This window comes from Tubulanus polymorphus, chromosome 4 (genome assembly GCF_964204645.1).
Source record: "Tubulanus polymorphus chromosome 4, tnTubPoly1.2, whole genome shotgun sequence".
Taxonomy (NCBI): domain Eukaryota; kingdom Metazoa; phylum Nemertea; class Palaeonemertea; order Tubulaniformes; family Tubulanidae; genus Tubulanus; species Tubulanus polymorphus.
The window spans coordinates 4,071,004-4,088,113 of NC_134028.1; the positions used below are offsets into that span (position 1 = coordinate 4,071,004).

A 17,110-nucleotide genomic window follows, 5' to 3' on the forward strand; every position below is an offset into this window, starting at 1 on the left:
GAATGAGAAAACATTACAGAGGGAATAGCGATAGGTTAAACAAACGGTCAGAAAACCCTAGTAATTGCGTCATTGTGATGTTTATATGCGATACGTTAAAATAAAATGAAAGAAGTAAAGGAACCCAACGGCGAGAGAGCGGGTCTGATCCGAGGAGCAAGCCGACCGAGTAGACGTCATTTCAAATAAGCTACGTAATTTCGTCACACCTGACAGTTTAATTTTCAAAGAAGGAAGATCGGAAAGTTTAAAGGCTAAGCCAAATGTGGTAAGTTGTGGTGGCGGTAGTTATCTTCTAAAGATCACGACTACCCAATAGCATTCGTGCAGTCATCGGGCATCATTCCGGCAATCTCTCAACTGAACGGAGCTTTTAATACGTTACGACCTGTCTCTAATGGAAAATAGCCTCGACGACGAATAGGGTAGGCGCCACCGCTAATGTGTAAAATTTCCATATTGACAGATTCTATTAGTAGCGAACGTTCATTTGAATTGACAACATGAGAAAAAAATTAGAAAATCGATTTTCCATTCAACGGAAGTTCGTACGTCCCAAATTTTCTGGCATATGAGATGAATCAACTGAACAGATGACAGATTTGCCTGGGACGTATAACGCGCTTTAGATAACTATAATCATACAGGGTCTGGCTCCTCAGTAGCTGGTGCATCCTGAAGAGACAATCAGTCCAACAGCTACCATGCAGGCAGTCCGGTCCTGAGCGGCATCTCGCAAGGTGGAACAGGTGGCGCTCTGTTTTCAGATGATAGTACCTCGAAATTTGTATTCGCTTATATATCGAAATTGTAATAGAAATTTCATGGATTTCAAAACCCACCAATTTAAGCTTGGGTATTTTTTTCGCACAAACATAACGCATTCCTGCAATCGTTTCTCCTCCTCTATACATATGCAAATACAGTAATGTTGCGTCTATTCTCTACTTGATATCATCCACATCCGCAGATTGTTTGAAATAACTGTTTTCATGTTGATCGATGGTCGTGATTTACAAAGACATTTTACCTTATAATACCGGTTACACTGTAAAACGATATCATCACTGCCGAGCGATCTGCATATCCGTCAAAATAGGAAACGGTGTGAAACGAAGTGATATTTGATTTGAGAGTTGATTCAGGCGATAAGAAAAGAGAAAACTATTCTCTTAATCTAAAAATGGATCGAAATCTAATTATGCTACCATAAACATACTCTATCCACGTGGATAGAGTATGTTTATGGTAGCAAGGGACAGTTAGTGTTGTCTATCCACTGGTAAACTGTCACCAAACTTTGAGCAACAGGCCTCCCTGCAGCCTTTAATGAAAAAGAAGGTAAATAATGCGCATTTTTTACAAATATCTCAGTTGCTCATCCGGGCTGTTGATGAAACATGTAATGCCTTTCGACAAGCGTGTTTTAAAATGTGTAAAAAAGGTGTTAGGTTCAACTAAGGAAAGAGCAAATTGGGATGATAACAAGATACCTTGGAATGCCTGGAGAATATCAAGTGCACAAGTGCTAAAAGGCGTCAGATCTTTCTTTCGTGACCGCTTCTAAGACGACAGATAATCCGACCACCTCATTGGACAATTCCCAAGTGACGTCATCAGCCGAACTATCGCCGGTGATCGATTACGCAGCAGTAGCGTGCTAGATTCTCATCTTCGTGACAAATTATTTTAACGATTGTCAAATAATTTCTTTTCTTCGCCAAAACATGGTTGAATTTTCAATACCGTTAATCAATCTCGAGGATAGAAATCTAACGTATAATCAAACAGACACGATGGGATTTAATGAAAACGCGAATATCAATACGAATCAGTTTGTAATGCCACTTGAGTTAAAGATATCATTTTCATTAGTTTATGTTCCGATGGTCTTTGTAGCTGTTTGCGGTAATCTGATCACGATTTGGATAGTTATCGCTCACAAACGAATGCGCACAGTAACTAATTATTTCTTAGTAAATCTAGCGTTTGCGGATCTGTCAATTTCTGCGTTCACCGTGATGTTCAACTTCGTTTACATGTTAAACAGTCATTGGCCTTTCGGTTTGATTTACTGCAAATACTCGTTTTTCTTATCGGTGGTCACAATTACAGCTAGTGTATTGACATTTCTGGCGATTGCACTTGACAGGTAAGAAATAACTAACTTTACGATATTTTTGTAACAATATTCAGTTATTTAAGAACATCATATACAGAGGATGTTTGTTAACTTATGAATCTAGCCATGCCCGGGAAATTTTAGTTAAAAGGCGGAAGAATTTATGGTTTTGGTTACTGAGAAACTGGATTTGATGGTTTCGTGCTAGTTGTGTCAAAACTGTTCAAATCGTAATCAAAACCTTAAATATCACACTACCATTTCTATGAAAAAACGTGAAAAAGTTAAATTTCAACGAATTTTCTTTCAGATACGTCGCAATAGTTCACCCTCTTCGCCCGCGCATGAGCGCCCGAACAGCGTGGAGTGTTATTGCGGGAATATGGACGTTAGCCGCCTGTGTTTCAATGCCTCGGATGATATTCGCTGATGTACTGGAACATCGATACGATGACGGGTCTAGCCGAACTGTCTGTTTCGTATTGTGGCCTGACGGGGTCTCCAACAAGTGGGACTTCGGGTGAGTATCGGCAATCGCTGCAAAACTATATGACATTCGACCGCCTCTTTACAGGGAATACTCTATCAACGGTGTTTCGACAGCGAAAGGCATTTTTTGTTTTTTGTTTCGAGCAAATCGATAGGAAGGATATTTTCCAGACCGACAATCTAACTCGAAAAAAAAACGAATGAGAGATTAGGTAGACGATGTATAAACTATCTTTTTTATCCCATGGCTTCCTGGCAGGAAATGAACGAGCTAGCAAACAAATAACAAAAACAGAAATTATTAATAAATCACCTCCGGGGCTCATCATTTGGTCGTAACGATGCATTTCTGTCGATGAAAAGCTGTTCTGCAAATTCGGAAATACCTGTTGTGGGTTAAATATAATCAGGAAGGGCTACGCATTAGCCTGAGGGCTTGTAGCAATTTCTCCTTTCGCATCTTTTTCTAATCGAAAACAATACCGCTCCGAGGCGTTAATTTGAATTCAACTGCTGCACTCAACGTAAAACCTCTTTTTATTGGTTCAGTTTACGACGACATTCAATTCAAATAAAGCGCGTTAAAATTGTCGTTCATGGCAAGAGTTACCAAGATCACGATATCGACCATAAACTCCTATAATTGGTCCCAGCGGTTATCTAATGCGTTACCGGTATAGTCGTCACAAGCTTGTAATTTTTTTCATTGGTGATACTCAGGTGGTGTGCATTTGTCAATATAATCTATCGCTCGGCCATGAATTTCTACGTATGCATTTCCTCACTTCGAGATCTTTTCAAAAGAAGCTTCCACCACGACGTGTCTGAGGATTTTTTTGTGATAGTGATAGAATTACCTCACGAAACTCAAAGACGGCTATTGATCTATCGGTAAAAGCCTGGTCGACCTATCGTCATTAACATTTTTAACTGCGAGGTTGTTGGATCCTAACATCTTTCCAATGAATCCCATCAAACACACCTTTTTTACGCCAGTTACTGAGAGAGGCGGAGATAAGTGGAATTGATTTGTCATGTTGTAACGCTATCCTTACAGTGTTCGAATATTCATTTAATCAAAACTAAATCTTTTTTCACTGTTCATCACTGTTTCATTGTAGCTCAGTAATTCACCCATAAGTCAGTAATTCTTAAATACACTGGTAAATCCTTTTTGACGCCGTAAAAACCGTTTAAATAATGTTTATATACATTGATACCAATAAGGTGTAAAGCGGTTCTGTGTTAGCCAATTTGCGCTATATCATCAATATTAGCGTTTCAAAATAACAATAACAGTTGCGAATTTTGGCATTTATTTTGTAATAAAGTATACTTAATATGTCTTATTTTATTTTTGACAAATTTTGATAATTATTTTGATAGGATGTGCACTGCGTCATCAATATATCGGGGCTAGACTGGTTGCCTTCAGTTCAATTATCGTAATTCAAATCCAAAATAACTTTATTGGTCCTTACTATTATATAATTCATTTTATGTTCTTTATTGTCAAAAATATCAAGCAAGTTTACTAATCCTTTTTCTCCCCAATCAAATTAATCGTTCGCAGTGCAGTTAGTACGTACATGTGCTGCATGAAAACTGTGTGATCAAACAGTAAGACATAATTCAAATATACAGGTGATGTTGATTGTTAGCTCATCCAAGGATAAGTCATCTTCTTCGGCCCGGGCCAAAAATGCTTGTGTGATATAGCGGCTATTGATGTCAGATTAGAATACGCTTGATGTCGGTGATGTGTTGTCGTTCTTCACATACTGATGTTTTTATGTCTTCCAATATCACTAACAAGTTATCACGGTTTCTAACGAACCGTGTATCGCCTCTCGAGATGTCAGTCTATGGATTTCTACTATCCATGACGAAACATCACATAATTCTTAATCTACAGGCAGTGATACAAGCTAAACTTAAATTGTGTATCATTTACGATTTCTAATTAATGTTTTATTAATGAGTGTCTCATTAACTATAAGGATGTCTACGTGTAAATCTTAATTTCCTCTTTTCTCTTTCAGATACACTATTTTTGTTATAATTGTGAACTACGTCATCCCGATGGTCGTGCTCGGTGTTGCCTACACGCGTATCGGTATGAAATTATGGGGCAGCAAAGTGATCGGAGAGAATTCACTTGGACAAGGTGATAATGTCCGATCTAAGAAAAGGGTAGGCGTAACAACAAAATGAACTACTGCAATGAAATATACACAATAACTTGACGACTTTATTTATTAAGCGATAGTTTATTCACGTTAACAGGTAGTCAAAATGATGATAACAGTAGTGTTGCTATTTGCCGTTTGTTGGATGCCACAACATTTATATTTCATCATAACCAGCGTCAATATCAACATCACTCTGACCAGACAAGCTCAATACATCTATTTGGCTATTTACTGGTTGGCAATGAGCAACTCCATGTACAATCCCTTCATATATTGTTGGATGAATTCGAGGTAAGTTTCATCGAACTAAGAAACGGGTGTATTTAACCGTGTACTCAACACGACCGTAAGACAATGGCTTTAAATAATCAGTAAAATTGCTGGCCTTTCCTTGTGGGAGAAAGGTCTTCGTACGCGTAGCAGATTGTGGAATTCATTTATTACTACAACTATTTTTCTTCAGGTTTCGACAAGGTTTCAAAAGTGTATTTAAATGGATCCCGTGCGCGGCGCGGTCAGAACGACAAGCGAATAATAACTGCAGCCGCGGATCAGCCGGAAAATCATCAGGACGAGAACGCACGAGCACGGTTATAGAGACATTCAGATGCGAGAGACTGAAACTAACGACATCGCTCGACGGATCAGACGATAAAAACAACATCCAGTTACAGTCAGCAAATCCGACCCGCAGACACCAGCATCAAAAATACTACTACCGCAGCCAACGCGTTCAACAACAACTCGCCGAATCGCCTGCCAGATCTCGAAAAACAAAGTTTCTTTATACAAACACAGAGTTCTGATTCTCTCACAATTACGACGCTGGTATCTGTTGGCCGTTTTTCATTATGTTTCTCTATTTCAAATGATTTACAACACGTTCGATTAAAACTTGAACTATATTTTACCGATACAACAACGAGACCGAAAAGTTGCTTCGATAAGGTATTTCATTAATTAACGCGGTTATGCCTTAAGCGAGCCATGATGTCAATCGATAAAAACGTATATAGAATCGGATTGATCGCTGAATTGATCGGCAAGATGACCATAATCATAACTGCGGACCACATATTAGGAATATCCACTCCGTTGATGATGGCAATGTAATAGCCAATCACCGGGATCCAACACGAAACGTGTAACAGAAATATAGGCATCAGACGTTTGACATTGAGGAGTTCAGCTTCAAAATGGTGACCGGGCTTAAGACTATTAGTTCGCTTAACCTGAGAACGAAGCGAGGCGTAAGCGGCAAGAATCAGTAAAATACAAATACCGTCAAAGCAGATGAATACACCGAATATGAACTGACGGGTATTCGTATCTGGTAATGTGAGAGGTAAGCAAACAGCGTTACGACTGTAGAAACCGCGATCAAGAATCACGGGAACAGAGACGAGTACGAGACAGAAGAGCCAAACGCACAAACAAATGAATATAGGTAACCATATCGAAGTCGTTTTCGCGCCCTTCCAGATTGTCACCATTCGTTCAATAGCGATGACGAGAATAAAGATTAAAGAACACTGCGATGAAATGAACACAAGGATACCAGAAAATGTACAGAGGCCACTACTTTCCCATTCAGTTGCGTGAATGTAATACGTACCGTGATAGTACTTATCGGCGAAGGCAATAATAATCAGATATATACCCATAATAGCATCAGAAGCGGCCAAGTTTACTGTGAACACAATAGTGGCAGTGTATCTCAAATTCTTGTCCAGTAATCGCCAGATGATGACAAAGATATTCCCGAGCAAGGCACAAAATCCCATTATCCAGACTGCTACTTCAACAATATCATTACCTATCAGTTCATTGCATGAAGAAAACACGTCGTTTCTCGGCTCGCAATGCGTACCTTGATGGACGAGACAACAAAATTTATAGGAATCAGTTTGCAAATGCCGGAGTGATTTCATGAGGTGGAAAGTAGATAGAGGTATGGTTGTAATCCGATTCATGCGAAGGTCTATATGATATAAGTAGGAGAGATTGTAGAACACGTTTGGCATGATTTTTTCCATTCCGTTTTCGTTCAAGCTGAGACTTTCCAAGGAATAAAGACCTGTAAACATACCCTCAGTCAGAATACGTATAGCCAGGCCGCTGAGGTCAAGATTTGTTATACTCGTCAATCCCAAAAATGCTCCCTGATTAATTCTTATGAATTTGTTCCCTTGTAAAACTATTCGCTTCAGATTTCTGAGATCGGCAAATACTCCCGTCATCAACGTAGATAGAGCATTATTTCGTAGGTTAAGATCAAAAACATTCGCAAGTTTTTGGAATATTTCAGTCGACAAATTACTGATTTTGTTTGAAGACAGATCTAGTCGTCCTAAGAAAGGGAAGCGGTTAAGGGCAATCGAGTGAATTTCTATCCGAGAATTATGCATCAAAAGTGCCCGAATAGACGACGGTAAATTGTCGATGGCTTCTATGTTAACCAAGGCGTTAGCGCACTGGACACTATAACCAACACAAGTACACATCTTTGGACATCTATCACTCATATCACAGAGTAATTCATCTTCTTTGGTCAACGGGCATTGGATATACCCATTACATATATCCGACTGGTTTACTGAAGCAGAGCTCTTTCTACATCTAAGACGTCCGGCGGAATGGTGAATGTTGCAATTCCGTTCATCAAAACCTGCCGCGCAATCCCAAATACCGTCACATACTTTGTACCCTGGTATGCAGTGCGAACGTGGACATTTCAACATTCCCGTCGGGCATTGGAATTCTTCACAGTTTAGTAAATGCTCCATTTTATTACATACGAACTTAAAAAACTGATCCGGTTCGTATATGCATCTTTCCTTGTCCGTATAACAATTCAGAGATGAAGGGGAACAGCGATGAAAACCTGGCTCCGTATCACATGATGAACTGCTATGATTTGTAGGTGGCATTTCATCTTGTTTTGGTCCGGGGCAATCATCTATATCATCGCTAACAAAACTGCTACTGACACAATCGCCGTTAGAGCACTGAAATCCGTTACAAGTCTTACAATCAACTTCGTCCGATGAATCGAGGCAATTCGCCTTGCCATTGCACCAAAGTAGACTATCGATGCACTCTCCGCTTGAACACGATATTTCGTTTTTCTTACAGGCAGGATACACACAGGATATCTCATCGCTACCGTCAGCGCAGTCTTGGATAAAGTCGCAATACGACGAAATTGAAATGCAATTCCCATTTTGACATTGATATTGATGCTGACCACATGTACAGTTTCGTTCGTCTTCATCAAAAGGACAATCGATCACACCATCGCAGAGTCTATGGCTATGAACGCAAGAGCCATCGTAACATTGAAACTGTTCTCCAGAACAAGTCACCTCACCCGAGTTATTACGTTGGCAAAGTACTCTTGAATTATTTTCAAAACTTTTGCACGAGGCAGAATCGAAAGCAGTGGAGTTGATCGAGAAACATTGCCATTCAACATCTTCTGAACCGACCACCATCGGAAGCAAAACGGCAAACGTTTTACGAAGGAACATGGACAAATACCGGACCTCAGATGCTGCAACTCTGACTAGCATGTCACCCCTTGACTTGCATACGTCATCAAGATTCCCTGTATTATGAGTTACACACATACAAGAATGATTATATAAAACGTAATCTGTGGGACATACCTGGTCCAATTGTAGACGGTCCGATTCGTTAGTGTTCGAACCTATCTCGCAAAAAAATGAACTTCGCTGTTTAAACTGACATGGGAATCTCGCCCAGTTTGCTTTGCCGCGTGGATTGTTCAGCAACATTGCAGTACACTGTATGCTAGGATTTAGAATTGGTTGATTCCGATTGACTGGGATAATCGTTCTTAGGCTTTCGTGGACAGTATCGTTTTTAGTCGGTGTATACCATTCTGTGAAGGCAACCGGATTACCGTTTGACCAATGGTGTCTTCGTTCCTGTAGATACACAAAAGAGACAGGCGCGTATGTTTGAAAAACATTGATTAACTTTGATTTTTAAACATAAATGGTCAGTACTGAGAATTGCTAATTTTACTTTTCTACATAATAATCATTCCAGGGTCAGGTTCTATTTACTATACTTTGAATACAGTTTTTCAAGTTGATTAAGAAATAAATTAACCTGTAGACTGTAGAGGAGTCCTATGTAAATGACTGCTGGTTGCCTGGCGTAAACATCATTCATCAAATCAAACCGAATCAACTTTTTCAAGCGCTCAGATTTCAAATGAGAATCAATACTGATCAAGAAGCCACCATCTCTCTTGCAAATACTTTCGGCGTCGAACCAGGAAACCAATGTGCCATCGTTCATAACGAAACGGACACAAGAATCAAAGAGTCGGGTGTAGTTTTTTTTACAAGCGGCGGAATTGCTGCCGTATAGATCACGTGGTCGATGCTCTTCAAGTCGTTCATACCGAATACGAAATGCTTGTCTGGAAGTGGTTTTCGAACTGCTCAAGTAAACCGCTATGTGTAGCTGCTCGGAAATTGAATAACGAACAACTGGGCCTTGCCAGATACCACATATACGATGGTAATGGTAGGTGTTCTTCGGGTAACCAAATATTTGGTCATTCAGTTGGAGATTTGAGAACTCGCATGCCAAGGTGAAATAGTCGAAGGATAATTGATAATAGTTTAACGACACGGGTTGATCTTCGAATGGTGTGTAACTTCTGGATCTGAAAAAGTACGTGCACGAAAAAGATGGCATGCTTCGATAAATGTCTTTGGTGAGAAGTCCACATCTCGGGGCAATAGGTATTATCATTGGCAGTACTCTGTCGTAACACGTCTGAAAGAAAATAAAAACATTCCCACATAGTGATTCATACATTCGTTTGCAAACGGAATATTTGTCGGACGATCTAATCAATCGAAATCCGCACCATTCGAATTGTCTGACGAACGTCCTGTGGTATTGCGTAAGATCAACAACAAAAATACCAAATTATAAAATAGAATTTTTGCAAATTCACGACAGGTAGAACTCAGGATCACCCTATTTAGTGTAGAAGGGCGTACAAAAATGAATCAATTCTTACCATCGCTTTCAAACAACGGACTGCTAATTTCATCATCCATTGACCTTTATGGAGCCCGCATTCCTTCGGCAATTCGAAATACCACAGATGCGGAACAGGCAATGAGGTTGGATTTTCTGCACTACAGATATCTCTATTTTTTCCAAATGTCATATTTCCTTGTTCGCAATTCACATACATCAGTGATGTTTTCGGGCACGATGACGGCCTACTGCAGAAGCACTTCATTAAATCTCCGTTTGTACCACCTGAGTAGGTGGCAATCAAATACATTATATCGAAATCTATTTTTGAATAACTGCGTAATGAAATGGAGATTTTCGATTTTTTTGAAGCAGCGGATCGCCTAAAAAATTCATGTTGCTGAATTATGAGACATCCATAAATCTGAAGAGAATCGACGGTGACGTCAAGCTGGTTGGTTTTCACTGGCGGTAGGGAGATACCTTTACAAGTGACCGTTTCAACTTTGATGGTGAAACGTATTCGCGCGTAGTTAAACCCGTAGATAAGAATGTGAATCGTGCTACTGCTTGAAGTAACGTCAAGTGTCGGCCAGTTTCTAAGATCGCTAGTGTAGCAAAACGGACCGATTAGACGTGATTGAAAAATATTTGGCCCATCTACTACATAAATACCAACTCGATCACACGATAATGTCTTTAGTTCTGACGGTGTACCACGGATGTTACTTAAGTCAGACAAATGTACGAATTCATTTTTTCCATTCGCTTCTATTTTCATAAGACAGAGTCCGAATATTTCTGTGAAATCGCATGCCGCGCTGACCGCTTTTTGGCTCACGATTATCGAATCCGTGTCATATTTTGTTGGACGGCAACGGCAGCTGGCATTATTCTGGCGTAAATAGAAATTCGCCCAAAACAACTGGTGGTTGTCGCGCCCAATTCGTTGAGAAAATACACGCTTTGAAATCTTCATTGCTATGAGTAATCGAAATCCCATTGATTCATAAATACCCGTGGTATTGCCGTTGTAAAACATGTCGATTGAGTCCATCAGACGAGGGTTAACTTCGATTTCACTTTCACTTATAAACAAAGAGCTAACATTAACCGAAATCATCGAGTGCCAAGAAAGTATTATTTTAAAGCGCGCATCTCCCCGAAATAGCATGGCAAATATATAATCGCGTTCAGTCTCGACATTCGGAGAAGTATTCATTGTAATTGAGTAGCGGTAGCGACCACTGGTTTGTTGCAGCTGAAAGGGTGATGACCTAACCCGCCATTTCTTTCTTTGTACCGTCGATACCGTAGCAAACACGTCTAGCAAGAAATACCCAACACAAAATAGGTTTAGCGAAATATCTAGATAAAACTCGTCTGATATGAAACTTTGTGGTTCGATAAGGCCGGATAGACTGGCAAGAACTTGTCCGTTAGTGTCCGATAAATTAAAATAACTATCAGTATCCAGACTATCGGATACAGGACATAGCATAAAGTTTAAGAAGGTAATATTCAATGCATTATCCTCACGACTGATCGGCATCAGGTGAAAGCGTAATTTTGTCGATTGCTGAAAAAGCCCAACAAATCCACTACGCTTATAATCAACTTGAAAATTACTAGAACCAAATTGTAATAACAGTCCAAAATTGTACTGGTGATAATCGTTTGATAATTCAGAAAGGTCATCTACCAAATATGTCACGTTTTCGTATCGTATTATTGCAGTGAACGGACGGCCGTTGATGTTTTCGATATTGAACGCTTTACGAGTTTGAAAACTTAACGATTTCCTACTATAGATAGGTTGCAGTTGGTATGATTTTCTCAAGCCTGCACGTACTATGAATGCTGGATTCCTGTTATTCTTGATGTGATTCGTTAGAATGTCGACGATTTTAACCCTTGTGCGCGATCCAGGTATGCTCCATACACATTGGTAATAGGGATTCTGATAGTTATAGACAGTGTGGTCGGAACCCTGGACGAGGACCTTGCCGATACAGACATTCGTTTGGTTCGATGTTGCGATGGACAATTCGATCTCAACGATCGCAAAGATATAGATAAGCAGAATCGACATCTGAAATTAATAACAAGGACTCCAAGTGACGGTGTATTTGGGAACATACTGTTCGGTTATATCCCGATATAAAAATGTATACACAGCGCGGAATTATTAGAAAAAAAAACAGAAATTAGGAACAGAATTTGTAATACAGAACAAAACGACACTAAGCCGAAGATAATGGCGCCTACCTTAGCTTCCGTTAAATCGCACCCGTGATATTTGTGACTAGAAATTTCGACACGTTTTTTATATACACCCAAAAGTCGCCACACCCATCTTGAATCGCCAAATATGGTAATATTTTGCGATGATCGCTGCTCATGTTCATCAAAACATTTCATAAGAAGCGAATGAAAATTAGACGTGACTGACTCAAAGTTGATCGCACATGAATTTATTTCATTGTCACCTGCCTTCATGTTCGTCATGGTTTTTTTTCGCATTAATCTCCATTTATCAAGAATCAAAAATGCATGAATTCTATCAAGAAATTGCTCAAGAACTTGCTCATTTGCAAGTAGTTGCGTCAAGATGCTTGTCGATCACTTTCCCAAACACTTCCGGTTTCGACTATGGTTCACGGAGGTTCAACGTGGCCCGTGGAACCATTAATGCCCGACCGACCTCGAACAACAAAACAAAATTCATATGACTAACAGTACAAACAATAATGTTATTAACAGTTAACTAGAGCTGGCATCGGGATTGTGGAATGACACCTCAGGGACGGAACGATGCGCTCAGTAAAAGCGTTCAAGCTTTCGGCGCACACACTTGCGCCAATTTCGATGTTTCATACTTATACATATGGAGGCTTATGCCTTTGTGTGCGAGCACATCCTCGCTTGCCAGGGGCCCAGTATCACTCCCGAACTCGCTTCCACCAGCCCCCTGGCCTCACGAAGTGTGATTTCATTACTGGCGCTGTTGCGCATGACGTCATATATCGATTTGCGAAATACTTCCTTGTTCGGTAAAACGTTCGCTGATTGGTCCATTTAACGGGAAAACCAACAGAAGTCTACTGTCGGTTTGTTACAAGCGCTGTGATTGGTACGACCGGATTCTGGTCGGCTAGTAACGACTCCAACGACTCGTGAGGTCAAGGGGTTCGGGGAACAGCTTTAGCGTAGTGGGTTCGAATCCCTTGACGGGTGAAGATGGTGCGAGCAAGAAATGTTTCAAACCCCATGCATGTATATGTATGTTTAAATGCATGTATATGTGTTACAAACACTAGTTCAAAATTAAACAATCGAATTAGAAACGAACGTATGACTAATTAAGAGCTCTCAAATCGGGGTGGTTATCAAAAAAAACTACGAAATGAAATAGAAAACCAGATACGCTGGGGCTTTTTATTCACGAAGCAAATCAGCATTTTAGCTAAATGTTATTTCGTTCGTCTATATCTCGAGGGATGAACCCGCGCGCAACCTGGACAATCTCACAGTTACACATTCTTCACGCGTGAACGAGTTCAATCATTCATGTGGAAAGATACATTCCCGCTCAGCAATGAAACATGATCTAACATTTATAGAAGGTTCTGATAACTGAACGCTTCCATAAGGTCGTCTCGTATGATCATTATAGCAGAATGTGAATGAGGCAACGTTGCAATTTCTTGTTAGCACCAACGGGGTTTTCTATATTAATTATAACTTCGAGTTCACCCACGCAAATTTCTATAATAAGACATATTGCACATGTAAATCATTTACACGAACCCAGGGTCATTTGCAGATCCAAGACTCGTCTCACGAGTAAAAAACTCATTTCAGGGTTGGATCCCCGCCTTTTGTTGAGATCGTCAAGACAGAGATCGTTTAAACCTTGACACTCCCATTCCCTCGGAAATTGTATCCTTTCAGCTTTACATGTATTTCTTCAAAGATTTCTAATACTGGGAGGAACTCCCGCTTGCATCCACAGCTTTATCCGAGGGATCGTCTTCCCTTTAATTTGGACACCTGCCTTCAATTTTCCTAGATCCATCTGCGCATTTTCTAACTAGCACACAGGTAATATGATAACTGGATGTTTTTGATACTGATAACTCGTCCTCATTATTTTCGTAAGAAACTTTTTATCTATGCTATATATGGACCATTCCCATTCGTAAGAGAAATCCGTAGGGTTTGTGAGTATGTCACCGTATAACTCCTAATGGATATGAAGACTTGTTCGATTGATGTAATTCACTCGTTTTATGCCATTAATGAGACGACATAGTATAGGATAAGTGTAATGGGTTTCACAATGTCCACAAAGTGGTCGGTAATCTGGTAACAAGCGTATACTTCCCTTTTACCTGCAAGTATCTTGCCATCGATCCTAAAAACCACCAAGCCAGTCAAGTGCCTTTATGACCGATTTTTCATCAGATGGACATTCACTCGTCGAATGTGGAAAATTACTTTGCGGGGTCATGTTTTTCCATGTCATAATCACTTCTAGTCTTGGGTGTGTCAAAGTAATACTGTCTAAACGTTTGGAGAGTTGGTAATTTTGTATTACTTGCACGACCCCATTGCCGCCCTATCAATCACACCGATTTCGACAACTTAATTGTTTTCTCGTCACTTCATGCCTGGTCAAAGACTAATCAAACCGGCTATACTCGTCTGACGTTTTCTAATTTTCTTCGACTAGCAGAATTGAACGCCTCGGTTGTTCAGCATCCCACCCGTTGGAACCCAGTATGCCTTTATCACTGTCAATACTTTTCAAGCTGTTAATAATGTATAATAATAAATCATTTGCTGCCAAGTTTTATGCACCATTTCTTTACTGGATGTAGCGAGGCAATTATTTCCTTAACATTCTTGTTAACGTCTTAAGTTCTACTAAGAATCGAGATTCGGTTTGTACTAGAATCAGTTTTTGGCCAAGTAATGCTAATACTCGCGATATTTTTCTTAATGCGTGACATCGTCAAAATATGAACGTACATCGTTGGAACAAGCCCACCTTGGACCAACAGAAAGAATGATATGGTAAACACTCTAGATCTGTCTCTGAATTCACGGTGTCAGTAGTTTTCGAAAATGCAATGAAAACTGCGGCAGACAGGAACTCAGGATTCCGGACTAGATTTTCGTATACGGGTGTAGGAATCATAACAGCAGGTGTTTATGACAAGGCTTTAATTAAGTCAGTGTAAGTGGCATGTGATAGACAAGATATCCTTTGAATCTTGCTCCTGCTTGTCTCTGATTACTGATCACTCGGGAACTATATTAGGCCTCCTAGATGTTGTCTGAATGTCGGAATGAAAAGACATGACCCATCTGGTTTCAACTCGGTGTTATGTCTTTGAGAAAGAAAGACCTCACGCGGAATGATTAATTGCGCCAAATAACGGCAGCATACGATTATTTTATTGATGTTCCATAAGAGGCAATCAGTGAAGCAGATTACGCGGACGGCTTTGGCCGCGAAATGACATCATTCACAATGGAATCGAGTGGAATGGCGATTACTTTTTGCGTATTATCCTGTTCCGCTTGTCATAACCGTGAATTATGGTCTTAGAGCTTATTCTTCCGGTGTGTGTGTGTGTAGATACCGATACGTTGTGTAATGTTGTTCTTGATTCGAACGAAATCACTACATCTTGTTATTTTCCAGATATAGAAATATATTCCGTTGAAAAATCTCAATTTCGTTGAATATTTGAATCTATCTAGGTTCAGTTATATTACGTTGGATGCGTAGTGTTGGTTATAGTTAACTGGTAGACAAATATCATGGTTAAAATGAAATTTCAACTGCGCTATTGCATTTATCCATCGGTTATCTGTAACCAACTTTTGAGAAACTGACTCGAAGTGAAACCAACTTTGAGAAACTGGCCCCAATGGGGCGGGCGCGGGAAACCCTGTTAGCCTAACCGTGGTAAGTGGCTTATCCGTGGTTAGGCTAACCACAGTGTACTAACCACGGTTAGCACTAACAGGGTTTTCCTGCGCCTGCACCACTGGGGCCAGTTTCTCAAGTTTCTCTGTGTCCGGTTAATGTGTAGATTGAACACAAAAGACGCATCACGGAAGATGATAATTTGTGAGCGCTTTCAAAAACTTCTTCAATTTACCAGACCAACAATACTCTCTTCTCTAATCGAGTTAGACTGACTGATTAATTATACATTCTTCCCTTCACGTGATTGTTTCATTAATCACGAAGAAAATAGATAGATGTTGGGGTAAAAAGTGTTCGTCGATTTACATGTACAAAGTTGTTACGAAGATTTATTCGTTGACGTCACGGCGCCGCGCGCGCATAGATTTTTCTTCTCGCGCCGGCCGGAAGTCGATCGGCACGATATCCTAAAAAGGAAACTCACATCACGCAACATTGATCGGTCACGCAACGAAAATTCTTGGTGCTCCGTCGGTGACATGTAATATTGGAAAATGAAGCAATTCTAATCAGTGATGCGTTCACTTTGACAGATGATACCAATCTAATCAATGTCTCATCAATATGAGATCTGAATTCTGGTTTTTTTTTCAAGCTACTTGTTTCAGTGAATGTTTTCCTGTCTCTCCTGAATAAATACGATATGATTCCTTGCACTCCTCTATCGAAATATTTCTTACCTTTGAAATTTGATGATTTTTGTAAATTCGTGTGGGAGGCTACAATTAGTAAACGTTTGTTTCTTGATGAATATGATCCCTGTTTCTATTTATTTTTGGTTGAGATCATTTTGGGAATGGTCAAACGCCGGTAATTCTGAGGCGGTTCTATTTTGTCAACAAAATCTAAAACTACACTGAAAGACAAGATTAGAGTCAGCCGCAGTGAGGATACACTTACCAGTCAATACCGCCTACAGGATTTCAACTCGGTACTAACTAATGATAGTGTAAACCTATCCTATCGTGTTTCTCAAGATCTGACTAATGTCGGCATTGAATCCAATTTACACTTTAATTGGATTGGATTGTCGTCTATTCTATATTATGAAGAACGTTTAATATCTAACCATGTTCGTATTCTCAACATTAAACTATATATTCTTAGCAGATTTCTAGGACCTTTTATACAGAATATGTTGGGAATGGTTCGTAATTTTATTATTACAAGATATTTCACCTATTATTCAAACCTTTTTCCCACCCTTTTCCGAAGGGTTTACCAATAATCGATAGCCTCAAAAATATCGTCACAGCCGAAAAACCTACGCTTACA

At 39.9% G+C, this 17,110-nt stretch overlaps 1 protein-coding gene across 1 annotated transcript; it reads left to right on the top strand.

Moving 5' to 3' along the window:
• Positions 1 to 1,239: 1,239 nt before the first annotated feature.
• LOC141903405 (tachykinin-like peptides receptor 99D) lies at positions 1,240 to 5,609 on the top strand. The gene is made up of 6 exons (XM_074791515.1): positions 1,240 to 1,261; positions 1,900 to 2,152; positions 2,433 to 2,642; positions 4,654 to 4,804; positions 4,898 to 5,094; positions 5,267 to 5,609. The coding sequence occupies exons 1-6, from the start codon at positions 1,240 to 1,242 to the stop codon at positions 5,607 to 5,609; spliced, it is 1,176 nt and encodes a 391-aa protein (XP_074647616.1).
• The last annotated feature ends 11,501 nt before the right edge of the window (positions 5,610 to 17,110 follow it).